Here is a 15,286-nt window from a genome sequence, read left to right on the forward strand (position 1 = left end):
GCTGGCCATTACGTAATGTTTAATTTTTAAGTAGTTTAAAAAACGCATTTTGATCAGCCATTTAAAATATCTTTTTCGACTAAAGAAAGAAAAAGAATAATTTTATGATAAACTTTTTTAGTGGATTTTAAAAAATATAAATATAAACAGTTCGCAACACAAATAATACAAAACTTTTACACAGAATTAATTATATTCTAAAGGAATAAACATTTTGATCAGTTTAATTTTCTCCTAACGGTCTTTCATTAATAATTGTAAAATTGAATAGAAAGTTTCTTGAAATAAAACAGTGCCAGAAATAGCTTTAAAACAACTTGCGAATTGAGAGCAGCTTTGGGCGTACATGACTGGTTAGTATTTTTAGAAAGTTCATTCTTTACTTTTTATTACCGAATAGCCGTTAACTGCTATTTTTACATTTTGCAAAATGTTGAAAATGTTTAAAATAACTATGTCAGAAGTTAACTAGATAATAAAAAGCCATGTGGGGAAAAGATTTTTGTAATTTATATAAAAAAGTTTAACAGTTCAAATATAGCAGACCGTTTTATCAGCAAAACATTATTGAAATGTTTCTGCTTCTGATTAACGTGTGGCATCTGTGCGAGATTTTTGTTCCTCGATTATGGAATGCAAAGACCAACTTTAGCTATGTGTACAAAAATTACTATAACGCAAATTACTATAATTGTAGCAGTATTTAAAAGTTGATCTTTTCTTTTTCTTTTTTAAGAATAAATACTTAAATAGAGAGAAAATGCGGAAGAAATTATTTCTGCCTTGTGACCTATTTTTATTCTGAAAAATTTAAAACTTTTTCTGACAAACAAAAATGGTTAAATGAGTACACAAAATAAGTCGTGAATGCAGCACGTGAGCTTGCTAAATTTTGCTGTGCAGGAACCCCTTTACGTGAATATTTCGCGCCAAATAAAATAAAAGTGCATGCTTTTCCTGTTTATTGCCGAAAAAATTTAAGAACAGGAAAAAGAATCGAATTCGAATATTCGAAGCATTTATTTATTTACATTTTAAAACATTCAAAGAGTACACGGCGTTTCGATCATGATCCCGGAAAAATCTCTCCTGCTGTCCTGAAAAAAAATAAATAAGTTCGAAGTATGTTGTTATTTTCACAAAGCATTTAACTTTTATAGAAGCAAGGTTAAAGAAATAGATCAAGAACGAGCAAAGATAATTTTAAAGACTAAAAGTGAAGGGAAAGCACAGATTTTATAGCCGCAACGCAGTATTTTTATTGTTATCAAAATAGAAAGCAAAATAAACATTAATTATTTTAAAAGAAAGATGGTGCAACAACGTAAGTTATCAAAATTATTTTTACTTTATACATAAAACTTTGCAATGTTTTTTTATAAACGATATAAATCTTTTAAATTCTATTTCATTCAAAACATATTTCAGCGACAGCAACTCAACGTGCCTCCTATTCAGTAATGTTCGTTCTTCTTAAAAATATTTTTTTGTATATTTTCTTTCTATGAAGTTCAGATCACAATTGCTCTCAGTTATCTGTTCACACTGTTGTAAAGAAGACCACCAGAATTTCGTTTGAACTTAACCATGCGTAGCTAAACGTTATAAACAGAAAATGTTTACGTCAAACAGCTCTCAAAAAAGCTTAACTTTAAAAACAGTTTTATTAAGGCGAATAGGGCTCTGGCTTGGTTCTTTTTAATTAGTGGAAGATTGAAAGACAATTTTAAAAACGGAAAAAAATAACTGCCTGGTTACATGTTTTTTTAAATTGTAACATAGTTGAAATAAAGTTTGGTTGACGTTGCTGTTCATTTTAATTTTGATTCTTTTTTTCTTTTGGGTCAGGGTGCCCGTTGTTATAATTAAATTAGTTGTAAACAGGTGAGTTTTAATTTCGTTAAAAACTTCTTAACTGTGACGTAGTCGTTCGTTCTTCTTTGAGTTGTTTTTGTTGCTGAATACTCCTGAAATATATAAATTGTTACAAATCAAAGTATTTTTCACGCAGATACTATGTTCTCATTTCATGATAATTTTCTCACAGTTGGATGCAATTTTTTTTGTGTTAGCTAGCTTACATTGTAAAAGACAACGTGGGCCGAGTGTTCGCTTTTTAGCTGTCATTTTTTGTAAGTGAGCACTACAAAAAATTGAGCACCTATTTCGAGAAAACTATATAAAACAAAAAAAATATTTTCAAAAAGATAATATTTGGTTTAAAGTCTAAACTCTTTAGAAAATGTTTATTTTACTTTGTTGGCTGTGTTTTGCTTTCGTTTAAACTATTATTTTTTCTGTCCTTATAGTGCGCCTCTTTTTCTGAGGTTCTGACGTCAAACTGGCTTCTGCGTCAGGCAAGGAAGAAATAAAGACTCCGCGAGTCCCAAACTCTTTAAATTTACAAAATCACAGCGAGCCTTCAAAAATGGGTCGAAAGAAAATACAAATTTCACGTATCAATGATGAACGAAATAGACAGGTAACTTTTTTTAAACCTTTCTTGTTTGTTTTTGATTTGTATATCCCTAATATTTGTAGCTATTTTAAAAAAATCTATTCCCTGGGATTATGGGCAATTATTTTATCAACTGTTTTTGTGAGAAGAACACGAATTGTGACGTATTTTTTCAGCTCGTCTATTTATAACGGCGTCTGCTTGAACTTGGCTAAATTTAACCATGAATTAAAAAAAAACTACTTTCTAAAAATATTACATCTGTATACGAGTTTCGTTTTGAGATTATTTTTAATCTTACGCAGTGGGTTTTTTTTCAAGGATGAATATTTTTTTTTACTTCTTGTGTTTGCAGAAGAGATTTGAAAAAACAACATGATAACATAAGTAGAACTTTCTGTCAACTGAGAAATTAATTAATTCGACAATTTAAACTCTGTTTGTTTTTTTACGTTGATTACTGGATTACTGGATTACTGGATTACTGGATAGTGACTCATGAATAGGATACGTTGCGTGGGCCAGACCTAAATGGTTGTTGAATAAATTAATCGGTAGTTCTCAGTTGAACTTTATCAGCGCTTGATGAGTCTGTTTAAAAAATGAAGGCTTTTCAATTTAAGTTTTGATTTATTATTTAAAAACTCGGTATTGTGAGAATTAACTTTTAAAGAGTCATTTTAATTCCTCAGTTGGGCTGTTGTTTGTGAAGAAGAAAAAAAAATAAGTTGAATCAATTTCGTGTGTTTTCCTCGCTTTGTTTTTTCTTTAAAAAGTAAAATCGTTTCAAAATTGATGTTACACAATATTTTCTGTTTGATATACACTGATTGATAAAGACCAAACGTTTTTTTTCAGAAATTATTTTTGATGCCAATAAAAACTTAGGAGCTCAAATCATGTAACGAATTTACGTCTAAGAAAATGGGAAAGGTGTTAAAAGTATTCCTTATGATAACAATCTTTAGAAATATTAAAAAAAATGTTATTGATAAAAAAACCATTTAACCAAAATAAAATGAGCTACATGAGATAATGTCAGCCATGTTTATATTATCTCTCATCTTTATTTTCTTCTTCTAATCAGTTTTTACAGATGTAGAGATTAGTTTACATCCTGTAACTAAATAGTTAAATTGTATTGTACTGTAATCAATTTTATTTCCTCATAAAAATAAATTGTCTGAAAATATTTTTCTCAGCAGGGATTTGACACTTCTTACAAGCTTTTTCACCATAAGTTTCCTGCATTGTTCTTTTGCTGAAAAATGTGATGTCTTAAAAAAAAATTTCACCATGTTAATATTAATACTTCCATAAAATATATTTAATTTTGTGTACCAAGATCCTCTAGAACCACATAAAAGTTTCTTTAAATTAAAAATAAATAAATTAAAAAGCGGAAAGCACGTGTGTTGGAGCTAAATAAAAGTTCATTCTAAATTTATATATATATTATTTTTTAACTGTTAACCTCAAAATCGTACAGTACTAAAATTCAAAACAAAAGTTGATGTCGTGAAAAACTAATGTTGTCAGAAGCAATGTTTTCATACATAATTCCACACATAATGTTTCCACATGTCGTGGTTATGCCAACTAATAAAAACATACTGCACGACATTATTTTGCATATACAAAGTATTAACAACATTTTTAATCCAGTGTATTGAATGTTTTAGGATGCAGAATGCAAACATATTGTTTTCAATGATTATCGTTTTCAAAACAAACTTTTTTTTATTTGACAACACCTACTGGTTTTTAGTAGTCATGCAAATATTTACTTTGTATGATTATTTTCTTCAACTTGCTTGAGCAAACAGATTCTAAACCTTTCAGTTTTATAGATCTCCCACTTGTAGGGAAGGCTTAAACCTCTGTAAAGCAGTCTTGTGTATAAATTCATATGTTGTATTCATTTGAGATGATGTTTAAATTAATTAAGAAAGTCCCTTTTTTATTGTACATAAGCTAATATGCCTGAAAAAGTAATACCAAAGATTTTAGCTTAAATTTTATTTTTTAAATCTGCCATTACTTTGCGTAGCTGAGTAGTTGATTTTTGTTTCTGTAAAGAAGCAGAAGGGTTGCCAGATCTGGTAAAATGGCAAACAAAAAGTATTAAAATTTGTATTCAATAAAAAATAAAATATTTAATTTCTGTTTTGTCACCTATGTCTATGTTTTTCTTCCTACAAAAAGTAAAGCTGTTTTCCTGATTTTTACCCAGGTAAATTAACTTTATCTCCCATATATCTGCCCTAAATCATGTCATATTCTTTGTATTGGAAAACTCCTACAAATATTTTCAGTCAAATGTTTTATTCAAATGTTCTTATGGTTAACATGTTGGTGTTTTTAGGTGACGTTCACAAAACGAAAATTTGGACTAATGAAGAAAGCATATGAACTAAGCATTTTATGTGACTGTGAAATAGCTCTTATTATATTCAATTCTGGCAATAAACTGTTTCAATATGCCAGCACAGATATGGACAAAATATTACTGAAATATACAGAATACAATGAGCCACATGAAAGCCGCACAAACGCTGATATTCACGAGGTAATTTTGTTTAGCCATGGAAAGTGTCATTGGTCAAGAGTTGAGTGTAGAATTCAATTGAGTAAAGTTTGAAAATAAGAATAAAATAAGAAAATGTGCAATTTGTAGAATAAATATAAAGAGAATTAGTAGTATGTAGCTATTGTTGCACAAAAGATTGTTTTTTCACTGAATTGCAACTAAGTGTAAACAATCTATAAATATTTTAAAATGCATAACAAGCATAATTATGTGAAACTTCATGTAAAATATAATACCCAGGGTTCAAATTAGAAATATAAAGTCAATTCGCAAGTATTTGCTAACCGTAGAGAAGGAATCGTTTTGGCAGCTGTTGTTTGGGAGTACTGTACGCCACCTGTCATCGATCACTTGTCCTGGTTATTTTGATGCAACAATCTTTATAGAAATAGATGATACAAACGATTGATAAAAAAATAAGATTCATAATTTTAGCATTTTCTTTATAGAATGCTTCGCACAGATGGCATTTCAATTTGTAAATTGCCAATTGCAACCTGTTAATTTTAACCCGATATCTGTGATAAATCTAAACTTCCTAAATGCTTGTTCAATATCTATAAAACTTGTGAATTTAAATAAATTATAATTTTAATTTTGTAGACAATATCAAGAAAAGAAAATAAGCAATGTGGTTCACCCGAGGACGGTGATGCAGCCAGTGTAAGTAAAAGGTGTTCACTGTATATGTGTAAATTATAGACCAGAATGGTCAAACAAGAATATGATGTTGCAAGTGATATTAAATGTTGTTCAGTTAAATTTTAAACCTACTGGCAGAAAATCTACCACAACAAAACTCTGATTTTTTATTGATTTTTTAATTTCTTGAAATATAGATATATGACATCTTTTTTTTAATTGCTTTTTTAGTTTGTTTTGACACCTCGTACAGAAATGAAATATCAAAAAATAAATGAAGAATTTGAGATGATGATGAAGAAAACGAATGGTGTAAGTAAAATTAGGGAAATTCTAAAGAACCAGTTTTTTGTAAAACTAGATGCAATGAAGCACGAAATAATTGTGGTAGATAATTGTAAGACTTTACAATGTTGTAATTTAAAAACTAAATTTTATTCTTTAAAAATTTAGAGTGGTACTGAATCTCCCTCGATTCCAGCACTATATGGTTCACAAGAGCAGAGGTATAGCCAGCAACAGCAAAATATGATGCGGATGCCTAATATGGTGAGTTATAAGTCACTTCGCTTTTTTGAACTTGAATAACTGGAATTCTTTTATGTTAAAATACCTTAAATGCTTAATTTTGAAATTTAACCCTTCTGTGGTTATAATAGTGTCAGAATAAAAGCACTGCTTAATGGAGCATGTCTGAAATATTTTATTGTTTAGCTGGTATATACATTTTTAGACACTGAAATCAGAAAAATGTTTAACAAAATAATATATTTGTCTCAAAGTTGGTTTAAAAAAATATTAAGGAGATGTTTGGAAACCAATCCAAAACGATTGTTTGTTTGATAGTGTTTATTCAGTTAATATTTGATGTTTTTGCGTTGTATAGTGTATAATGTTTCCATTCAAAATATTTCTTCAGATCCTTTGCTAACAGAAACTATTTTCAGAAATTAACCTTGCATAACTTCTTTAGTAGCTTCTGATGTTTTTATCAGCAAATAAAAGTAATACAACTTCTAGGTTTCGAATTTAACATATTTATGTGATTGATTGAGGAAGAAATTTTTTTATAGGGTCCGCAGGGATATCAACAAATGCCTTCAATAACACATCCTTTGCCATCCCCCAGAGAAGATTCAAATACTGGAAAAGATCCCCGTTCTAACACACCACTGCAAAGAGATGGAAGGTTGTCTATAAGCCCACATCCTTGTAAGTAGACAGAAAGTTCGTCATTCAATAAATTTTTGTTTTATTGTCTTAAAATAATGGTTTCCTACTTATATGAAATAAACGAAGAATCAATTTGTATTTATTTTATAAACATAGCTCTCCATCATGCTTTGAGTCCTCCTCCACAGTCCTTGCCACTACCGTCAAGAAGTCCTCACACAATGAACCAACAAATGACACAAAATGGTAATTTAGTGCAATCAAGAGGTGGTACTCCAATATTAAAAACTGGGATGCAAAATTCAAGAGCTCAAGTAAGTATCAATGAAATATATTTCAGTGCAATAAATTAGTTCTGGTATAAAACATGACTGATTACTTCTGGGTTATGCGCACAATGATGTAATAATAATATTAGGTCATAGTGTCAAACACAAAATAAATTATTTTAACTGGGGGCCACTGAAAAAATAATTGTATCAGGATTAGTCGGTTGTCCTACAAACAGTACTATTAATTTCTTTCCCCCTAAAAATATTTCTTTTTGTGTAACATTAATATTTCCTTTTTGTTTTCAGCAAAATCAAACTCCGAATCAAATTATGCACGTCAATGCAGACTCGTCTCTGTCAACTCCAATAGTGTCACTAGCTACTCCATCCTTTCCTGGAATACCTTCAAATTTTCCTTCAGCTCTTCCGTCTAGTTACTCAGGTTATGGTGAAATGGACAGCAGCCAAGTGCAGTACCATGGATCAACAATAAATAACAATCATCCTGGCTCGACTTCTTTGACTATGTCTCATCACCAACAGGACATGGGAAATTCTTTGCAACGGTAATTTCTACATTATTAAGCTCACAAGTCAAATATTTGATTTGAAAAAATTGAAATATTTCATAGTTTTCTGATAAAACACTCCTGAATTTTTTTTAGTTTTTTTTTACCTTTTGTTCTGAATACTTTTTTATATATAGTTCTCATCCGAACATGGCAGGAAACAAACATGGTGTCAACATTAAGGTGGAACCTCCTGATCACCTTCGTGTGACGTCACCATCAATGCATGCTTTTTCACACCCAAGTCAATATAGTTCACAAAGACATAAAGAACTAATGGACCAAAGTAATATGATACCGGGAGGAGGCGGTGGTGGCCCCATGTCTAAGAGGCCACGTATAGATGGGCGCACTGATGGATGGCAATGACAAAACGCCCAACAGCCTGCACGTGTCTGTAAATGAGCTGGGCGGTTTGTGATTACAGTCATAAATACAGCAGTTAATTCGAAACAAAGTTTTGATGAAAAGGAACACGTTAGCCTCATTTTTATTATTTTTTTTAAACAAAAAAAGAAACCGTAGAAAAGTACCTGTCCATATCACAAGATACGTTCTTAAAATACAAAAGATCAGGACTTGTGAAGTGTGATGCAGGCGTAATTTTGTTTTGATAAATGATTGACATCAAAATTTAAAACAATCACAATATTGCTCCGGTGTATAACTATAATTCTATTAATCACGAATTCAAATTTTAGAAATATATATTAAAACTCAAGTACATAATGTAAATATAGACTTAAAATTATTAAGTGCCTGTTTACACGTGATAATAACTTGACATTTTTTGTACATTAATATTTCTACCAGTTAGTTATGTAAATGGCCAGCCTCGTTTTTGGATTTATATTTTCCCGGTTCCCTTCGAATCAAAACGAGGTTGACGAAACTGGTACACACTACCTACGCTTTATTATTCAAAGCGTCTGGATTTAAGGTCTTGATAAATACAACAAACATTTTATGGTTCCGTGCTTATGTTCCCTTTTTTTTATTCTTCAGAGACAGCTTAGCTTGTCCACCATTTTGAGAAAAAGCTCTAACAAACTTTATGATAGATGTGCTTTAAAACTAAAAAAAGATCTTTTAGTCAGTGTGACTACGTCTTATTTGTTCGTAGCTAAATTTTAAGTTGTTTTAGAAATGATACAATGAGATTTTTTCTTCTGTGGTTAAAGTATATCACTGGTTCCGTTCCCTTCCGAAATTCTAAGTTAAGTTTTTTTACCAATATTTTTTGTAATTATTATTAGCGCGAATTATTATATACTTAGGACCAAATTATATGTATATAGCCTTTATGAAAACTATGTTGACAGTTTTTTTTATTTGTATTGAGTCGTGTTCGGGAAGATTTCTTAATCCTTTTTACGTTTCATTTCTTGGTGAGTTTGACCATCGTCCTACCCAAACTGGCTTTGTTTACCACCATTTTTAGAAAAGGCACAATAGCGGTTAACTTTAAGTTTGTTCTATCAATGTTAACCGTCTTCCACTCTCTGCTTTTTTTACCATGAAGTCAATTTTGTGAAATGACGCAAAATGTTCTGCAAGCAAATCGAAAAGCACGAGAAATGTGCTCATCAATTGTAGCGAATTTGAAAACTTTGTTCTTATTTTTTATAATTTTTCCCCACCTCTTGTAGGAAAAATGAAAAAATTAATTTTTGCGAAATTTTAATTTGTTTTTTCAATTAGGCATATAAACTTCAGCACTCTCGTCCCCAGGAATTTTTGCCTTTTTGATGGAGAGAAGACGGCGTATTATGCGAAAATGTGATCAACGATACCGGGCTATCTTTCGCCGTCTTCTCTATTTTCAGAAAGGTAAAAATCTCCGGGGCGAGGGTTTAAACTTCAGCAATCTTCATTTTGTTTCCTACTTTAAGGTCTTCAGCAAAATTCTCATTTTCTTTTTTCTAGAAATTCGCAAAGCGAAAATATTCTGCGCACGTCAAATTTTCTTCAGAACTTTTCATTACATAAATCAACTTAGAATTCACAATATAAAACACAAATGACTAAAGACATTATACGTGGAAAGATAACACTTTGAACATTGAAAGGGTGACATTACAATACGAAACGACATATAACTAATATTGATCTAACAGTACATTTACATCAATCATAAATGGATGCTCTATTCGCCAACGCAAAGTCATTGAGATTAATGTCCCTATCTAGCGTCGCTCTTGAACCTTGAACACATCGAAATGTCGATAGTAGCAACGAGAAATAGATCTTTATTCGTTTAACATTTGTTGCTAGCTAGAGGTACCGGAATGGACCGTTTTTCCGCAATTATATCGACTAAGCGTTTAAAGAAGGCTTTGCACTCATCGCCCATCGCACCATTTGTCGCGAATACAAGAGGTGTAAAGGAACCATTCTCCACTTGAAGTACGCGCTCGTTATACGTCTTCTTCTTTTTCGTTTTGTTTTTATGGAAGGTTTTGCTTATTTCTATATTCCTGTACCTCTAAGCGTAGACATTGAATAACCTTACGTCTAAAACTACTCTTTGGTCAGGAAACTGCGTGCACTCACATCCAGTCTTGATTCGTTTCTCTCGTTTACCATGCTTTGTTGAAATCTTTCGCCATTGATCTCAAGAAGACTCGGCTCTACTCTTACACCATTACATACTGCCTTGTGAAATTTTGCGCCAATTTCATTTTACTTTGGTTTACGGTAGGTAACTTAAGAAAAGCACTTGCAAAAATCTTTCTTTACTTAAACCAATTGATAACCCGAAATCAACTTTCATTGAATGTAAATCTTATACACGTTGTTTAGTCTGCCCGGCATTACAGGGTCGCTATATTGCAGGGTTTTAAGGACTTTTGATGAGAATTGTTACGTTTTTTGACTTGATAATGGTGAATTGATAAAATTTAAGGAGATTTTTATATTTTTCCAAAAAAATAAGAATATTTGAGGAGATTTTAAAGGTGCTGCCAGGAATGAAATATCGTTGTAACAATGTAACATATCTATGCATTCTGAAAATAAAAATAAGTGATAGGTTATAAAAATTGAAGAGATTTTAGAAATTTATTCAAAAATCTATTTTTGAAGGAGTTTTAAGAAGACTTTTAAAATTGAGGGAAAGTAAATTATAGAAATATTTTTGCTGGTTAAGATGTATTTTTAGTTTACTATTTATATCTACAATTTATACACAAGATACACCAACACACAATATAAAAAAGACACACTGGCACACAAAACGAGGCGACATTTACCAAACGCCTCTTCATTTTGTACATAACATAACAATAACGGACTTTTTAAATGGGGGAGACATCTCAATAATTTCTTTACAAAAAAACCATACGCAATGATAAAATATCCTATCGAATGATAAAACAAAAAGAAACACAGTAAAAAATAAGAAATATATTCATGGGGTTGATTGATTGTAAAGATAAAAACGCAAAGATATGGTGATCACATAAAAACAATTGCTTGACACGCCAGGACAAGAAAAGCTAAGCACGCCGAATTTCCAGGAATGACTTTAATTTTTAATCTTCCTGAAATTCTTTCCGTAAGATTTGTAAACGGGTTTAAAATGATTCAACATGATTACTTTTCCAGACAATTCCAAGACAAATATATTTTTTTCGTGAATTCCCGTGAACACCATGACAAAACAACAATCCTCCTGTCTTTAGTTTAGTTCATAAGTTTCACAGAAATGATTGATGTGATCATTGTAATAAGTCACTTGCTGAGGTTTGTCTTGAGGAGCGGAGCTTAGATGCTGTACCGCGTCCATACACATTGCACGAGCGACATTTTGAACTGGCATTTTCGTCATAAACCAACCTAAAAAAGTAAATTCAACAGTAAAATATTACTGATAGCGGTGAATGCCAAAAACTCAGCAAACTCAGTCTAATTGATAAAGTGTAGCACATATACGCCAGCAATGTATTTACAAATCACATATAAGTATAGGTTAAGACAGACACACGTGAAATTCATAAAGTAAGCTCTTGTAGGTTATTCATATAGCTGAAACTCGTGATAGGGAAAACTCATACAAGGGCTCAGGGAAAACTAAATGCTAAATTAAGTGCCCTCCTGAAAAATTTAAAATAAGCGTCTCTCTAGTTTAGGCGCCTCGAGATACTTTATCACAAAAGGTGTTGCTTAATTGAATTCATGACTTTAAAGTAGAGTTCAATCGAGCAAAATACAACTACTGTAAATGAGAGGCAAGATTGGAAAGAGATTTTTTTTAAATGTGCCTTTGCTGTTCGAGCGCCTTCTCGAACATACGCCGACCGAGAGATTTAAAAAAAACTACCCCGGGTGCTTAATCAAGCTTAAGCTTTTTTAAGCACAAATCACACCACTGAAATCCTACATATGAAACAAATATTATTACCAAATATTTTTTCTGCAATTCGTTCTGATCCTCCGCGTCCCAGAAGTCCCGGTCGAAATATCGAATACATAGGGAAATTCAACAAACCACAATCATGTTCCAACTAAAATTCAATAATACTTCGTGATTAAACAAATACAAGTTTTTTTAGGTAAGTAACCTTGTTGCTAAGGGTTGAGGTTCCTGAATGGAATCGAATTTTCAAATCCGTATAAAACTGACTAAATTAAAAATAAACCAAAGAAAAAAGACTAAAAAGATTCTTTTTTTTAATAAATAATGCGTAAAACTTGAGCTTGTAAAATTTTGATATTTCGCTAACAACTTCTATGAAAAAAAAAACGTGCAACGGAAAATAGTTGGTAAAGAAGTTCAAAAATGTTTAAGTCATCGTTTTAGTAGGAAGCTGCCTCAACGAAACCAACTATTTAATGCAAATTTTTTTGTGATTTAACTTGCAAATAATTAGCAGATTATAGTGCTCCTCTAACCCTCATACATTCTCAGTGATTTCTTCACTCGCGTTATTTTAGATCGTGGGCAGAAAAAGAGCGCATACAAATAAAAAAAACCGTCACCTCCTCGTTTTCATTACATTTTTGGACATATTTCCAGTTATACCTAATAAATCTTCGATTACCTCTAAAAAAGTGATTTGGACACACAAAAATTATAAAAAAGATTGTTAAAAAAGCAATGCCAATTCTGGAAGAGCAAATTTAAAATTTAATGCTAGAAAAAGTTGTGAAAAAGGAAAATGGTTCTATTTGATCATTTGAATGTAAGATTTCTGATAATTTTCAGGGAATTAAAAAAATACATTCACTTCTCACTTTCTACCGACATTTTGATGAGATTTAAAACTCCGGACATTCTTGACAGAGTGGAAACCCGTTAGCACATCTGTATGTGTATGAGTTGTTTAATTTTAAATCCACGATATTCTAGTCATCTCAGAGTCCTCTAAAGTTGTTTTTAAATTTACTATAGTTCATATAACTGAATTAATTACTTGTAGCTCACAATTTAGTAAATGTTCTTTTAAATTATGTCCTTTATTAGACTGCAGACTTACCTGTCCTTTCGACTGAAGATAGAGAAAATAACTGTCTTTGTTCGCTCCCTGAGATGACATCAAACTATATAATCGAACACCATTCTCACGTGCAATCTTTGCAAAGTTATAATTGTAATCGAAATCGATTCGACGAAAGTTTTTCTAAATAAAAATTACACATGATTCTAATGTTATGATACAAAAATGAAAAAATCACAATCTTCGAAGCAGTGACAAATAATCGAGAACTAGTGAGACACCGTATTTGCTTACTCACTAATTTTCAGTTTATTTTTTTATGCAAAAACACTGTGTGGTTCATTATAACAAATATGTCAATCAAGTTTGTAAGTCTTAGAAGATCTGTAACTAAGCTACGTATAAATTAGTCCCTTTTAAAGAGCCCAAATGCCACTATACTAGGCACATGATTGTATTGTTTATAGGTGACACTGTACAGGGACCCAAAAAATATTGAGAGGGTGTTATGAACAACAAATAAAACACAGACTTACTGCTGAACCAGCCTGTCGTCTTGTTGTCCCAAACACACTTAAGAACGCGTCTTTGCCTTGGAAATGTTCACCCACGGTCTCTTGGCTTATGTTTTCGAAATCTAAGAAAAAAATAATGGTGAATTTCTAAAGCGTTTTTGGAAACTTGACCAAGTTTTGCTTCTGAGAAAACTTTACCTGGCTTTTTTTAAATACCTACAACAGATTCAACGATACAAGAAAAATCAAAAAATGTCCACTTCGCACAAAGTCTTAAACTTCCTAGCGAAGCAAGGAAGACTCCTAGCCACAAATGTGAAAATCTTGGAGGGGAACAAATTACCTCAACAGATCATGACTTTCTGAACTAAAGCAAAACACATTGGAAAAAACACACAGGAAACAGGTTAAAATTTACATAAAGAAACAAACAAAGAAATCATTAAAATTAGAAATTAATAAAAAGCAACCTAATTAAATAGAAAAATGCACAGATACACAAAAATAAATAAGTAAGCAAATACCAACGATGACTTGTTTCAGTCGTCCTGATTTTTCTTCTTCTTCTAGATTCACATTCTTAATGTCTGCTGGTAAGGTTGCCTTTCTTCTCCCCAGCGAAATAATCTCTGTAAATTCCTAAAAATGATCTAATTTGATTTTGATTTTTACTTTTACTATAGATGCATCAACAGAAAAGGTGAGATTAAATGAATTACTTAATTCTAACATAACTTGATTTAGAACAATCTGAAAGCGTTGTAAAAGAAACTCTCACCTTTGCTTTGAGTAATTCTGAAAGTAAATATTGACCAGTTGCACCAGTTGATCCAATGAGAACAACTTTAAACTGTTTCACTGCAGCTGCTTCCGCCATCTTGCGTGTTGTATTTGACAAAAAGGTGTATTTGTGTATGTGTTTAATTTGCAGAATGAATATAATCAGAATAAATAGTATTTCTATATTACAAACTTTACAGTATTGTTTCATTAGCCTAAAATTATGTATAAGATTAATGTGAGATACAGCAGTGTGTACTGGTCTGTTATTTGATGTACCATATTATACATGTTTCACCATGTATAGAAATATTTTGTATTTTGTACTTAGTGTTGTGTTATATCGTGTACTGTTTAGTGTTATGTTGATTAGGTGTATACAGAGTACTTCTCAATGACAACAGACATAAAAGCTGCATATTATTAAGGGAAATAATATCAAGGAACATATCATTTATACAAATATTTTTACCAGTTTAGAATAAATATCTATATGATGGATGATACAATATAATTAACACTGCCAACATTACATATTTTTCTGTAAATTTTCAGGTCAAGTTATACACTAAGTTGAATCAAAAAAATTATTATATTGTATTTTTAAGAGGTTTTTCATTTTTAATAGCTTGTGAAAACAAACTAGAGGCAGCATTGAAAACAACGTTAGAGAATGGATCAAACAACTAAAGTAAGGTTGCATGGGAACATGTAAGGCAGCTTTAATACTATGCAAAAAATATGTTCAGAGATACACAATAAAGCAGTGGAAATATACATTTTAAAAAAGTATGAAGAAATCTCAGCCTTGTGTAAGTGATATTTGATGATTTCAGAATTTTAGCCTAA

At 31.2% G+C, this 15,286-nt stretch overlaps 2 protein-coding genes across 3 annotated transcripts; one reads left to right on the forward strand and one right to left on the reverse strand.

The window, feature by feature from the left end:
• The first annotated feature begins 255 nt into the window (after window positions 1-255).
• Window positions 256-9,074, forward strand: LOC130632302 (myocyte-specific enhancer factor 2C-like). 2 transcript variants are annotated; one of them, XM_057444463.1, is made up of 11 exons: window positions 256-353; window positions 1,161-1,324; window positions 2,310-2,482; window positions 4,824-5,027; window positions 5,652-5,711; window positions 5,922-6,002; window positions 6,144-6,239; window positions 6,764-6,902; window positions 7,020-7,177; window positions 7,442-7,701; window positions 7,842-9,074. In XM_057444463.1, the coding sequence occupies exons 3-11, from the start codon at window positions 2,429-2,431 to the stop codon at window positions 8,071-8,073; spliced, it is 1,284 nt and encodes a 427-aa protein (XP_057300446.1). In that variant the 5' UTR covers window positions 256-353; window positions 1,161-1,324; window positions 2,310-2,428; the 3' UTR covers window positions 8,074-9,074. The 2 variants fall into 2 exon arrangements, with proteins under 2 accessions (XP_057300446.1, XP_057300447.1); XM_057444464.1 differs by lacking the exon at window positions 1,161-1,324 and having other exon boundaries at window positions 293-353.
• A 1,763-nt stretch (window positions 9,075-10,837) lies between these two features.
• LOC130632328 (oxidoreductase HTATIP2-like) lies at window positions 10,838-14,680 on the reverse strand. The gene is made up of 6 exons (XM_057444465.1): window positions 14,436-14,680; window positions 14,182-14,296; window positions 13,679-13,779; window positions 13,182-13,325; window positions 12,107-12,209; window positions 10,838-11,541 (listed from the first exon to the last, which is right to left on the reverse strand). Exons 1-6 carry the CDS (start codon window positions 14,646-14,648, stop codon window positions 11,384-11,386), a joined length of 834 nt encoding a protein of 277 aa, XP_057300448.1. The 5' UTR covers window positions 14,649-14,680; the 3' UTR covers window positions 10,838-11,383.
• Between the last annotated feature and the right edge of the window lie 606 nt (window positions 14,681-15,286).

The sequence above is a fragment of the Hydractinia symbiolongicarpus genome, chromosome 1 (assembly GCF_029227915.1).
Source record: "Hydractinia symbiolongicarpus strain clone_291-10 chromosome 1, HSymV2.1, whole genome shotgun sequence".
In the NCBI taxonomy this organism is placed as follows: domain Eukaryota; kingdom Metazoa; phylum Cnidaria; class Hydrozoa; order Anthoathecata; family Hydractiniidae; genus Hydractinia; species Hydractinia symbiolongicarpus.

What these genes read in the sequence shown, in the direction of transcription:
- LOC130632302 (XM_057444463.1), top strand. Translation starts at nt 2,429, where the DNA reads ATGGGTCGAAAGAAAATACAAATTTCACGTATCAATGATGAACGAAAT. An exon ending in AGGACGGTGATGCAGCCAGT is followed by an intron (nt 5,712 to 5,921) that starts GTAAGTAAAAGG and finishes TTGCTTTTTTAG; the next exon opens with TTTGTTTTGACACCTCGTAC. An exon ending in GTCTATAAGCCCACATCCTT is followed by an intron (nt 6,903 to 7,019) that starts GTAAGTAGACAG and finishes TTATAAACATAG; the next exon opens with CTCTCCATCATGCTTTGAGT.
- LOC130632328 (XM_057444465.1), bottom strand. Translation starts at nt 14,648, where the DNA reads ATGAAACAATACTGTAAAGTTTGTAATATAGAAATACTATTTATTCTG. An exon ending in ATCTTCAGTCGAAAGGACAG is followed by an intron (nt 12,210 to 13,181) that starts GTAAGTCTGCAG and finishes ATTGAATTTTAG; the next exon opens with TTGGAACATGATTGTGGTTT. An exon ending in AATTGCAGAAAAAATATTTG is followed by an intron (nt 11,542 to 12,106) that starts GTAATAATATTT and finishes TTACTTTTTTAG; the next exon opens with GTTGGTTTATGACGAAAATG.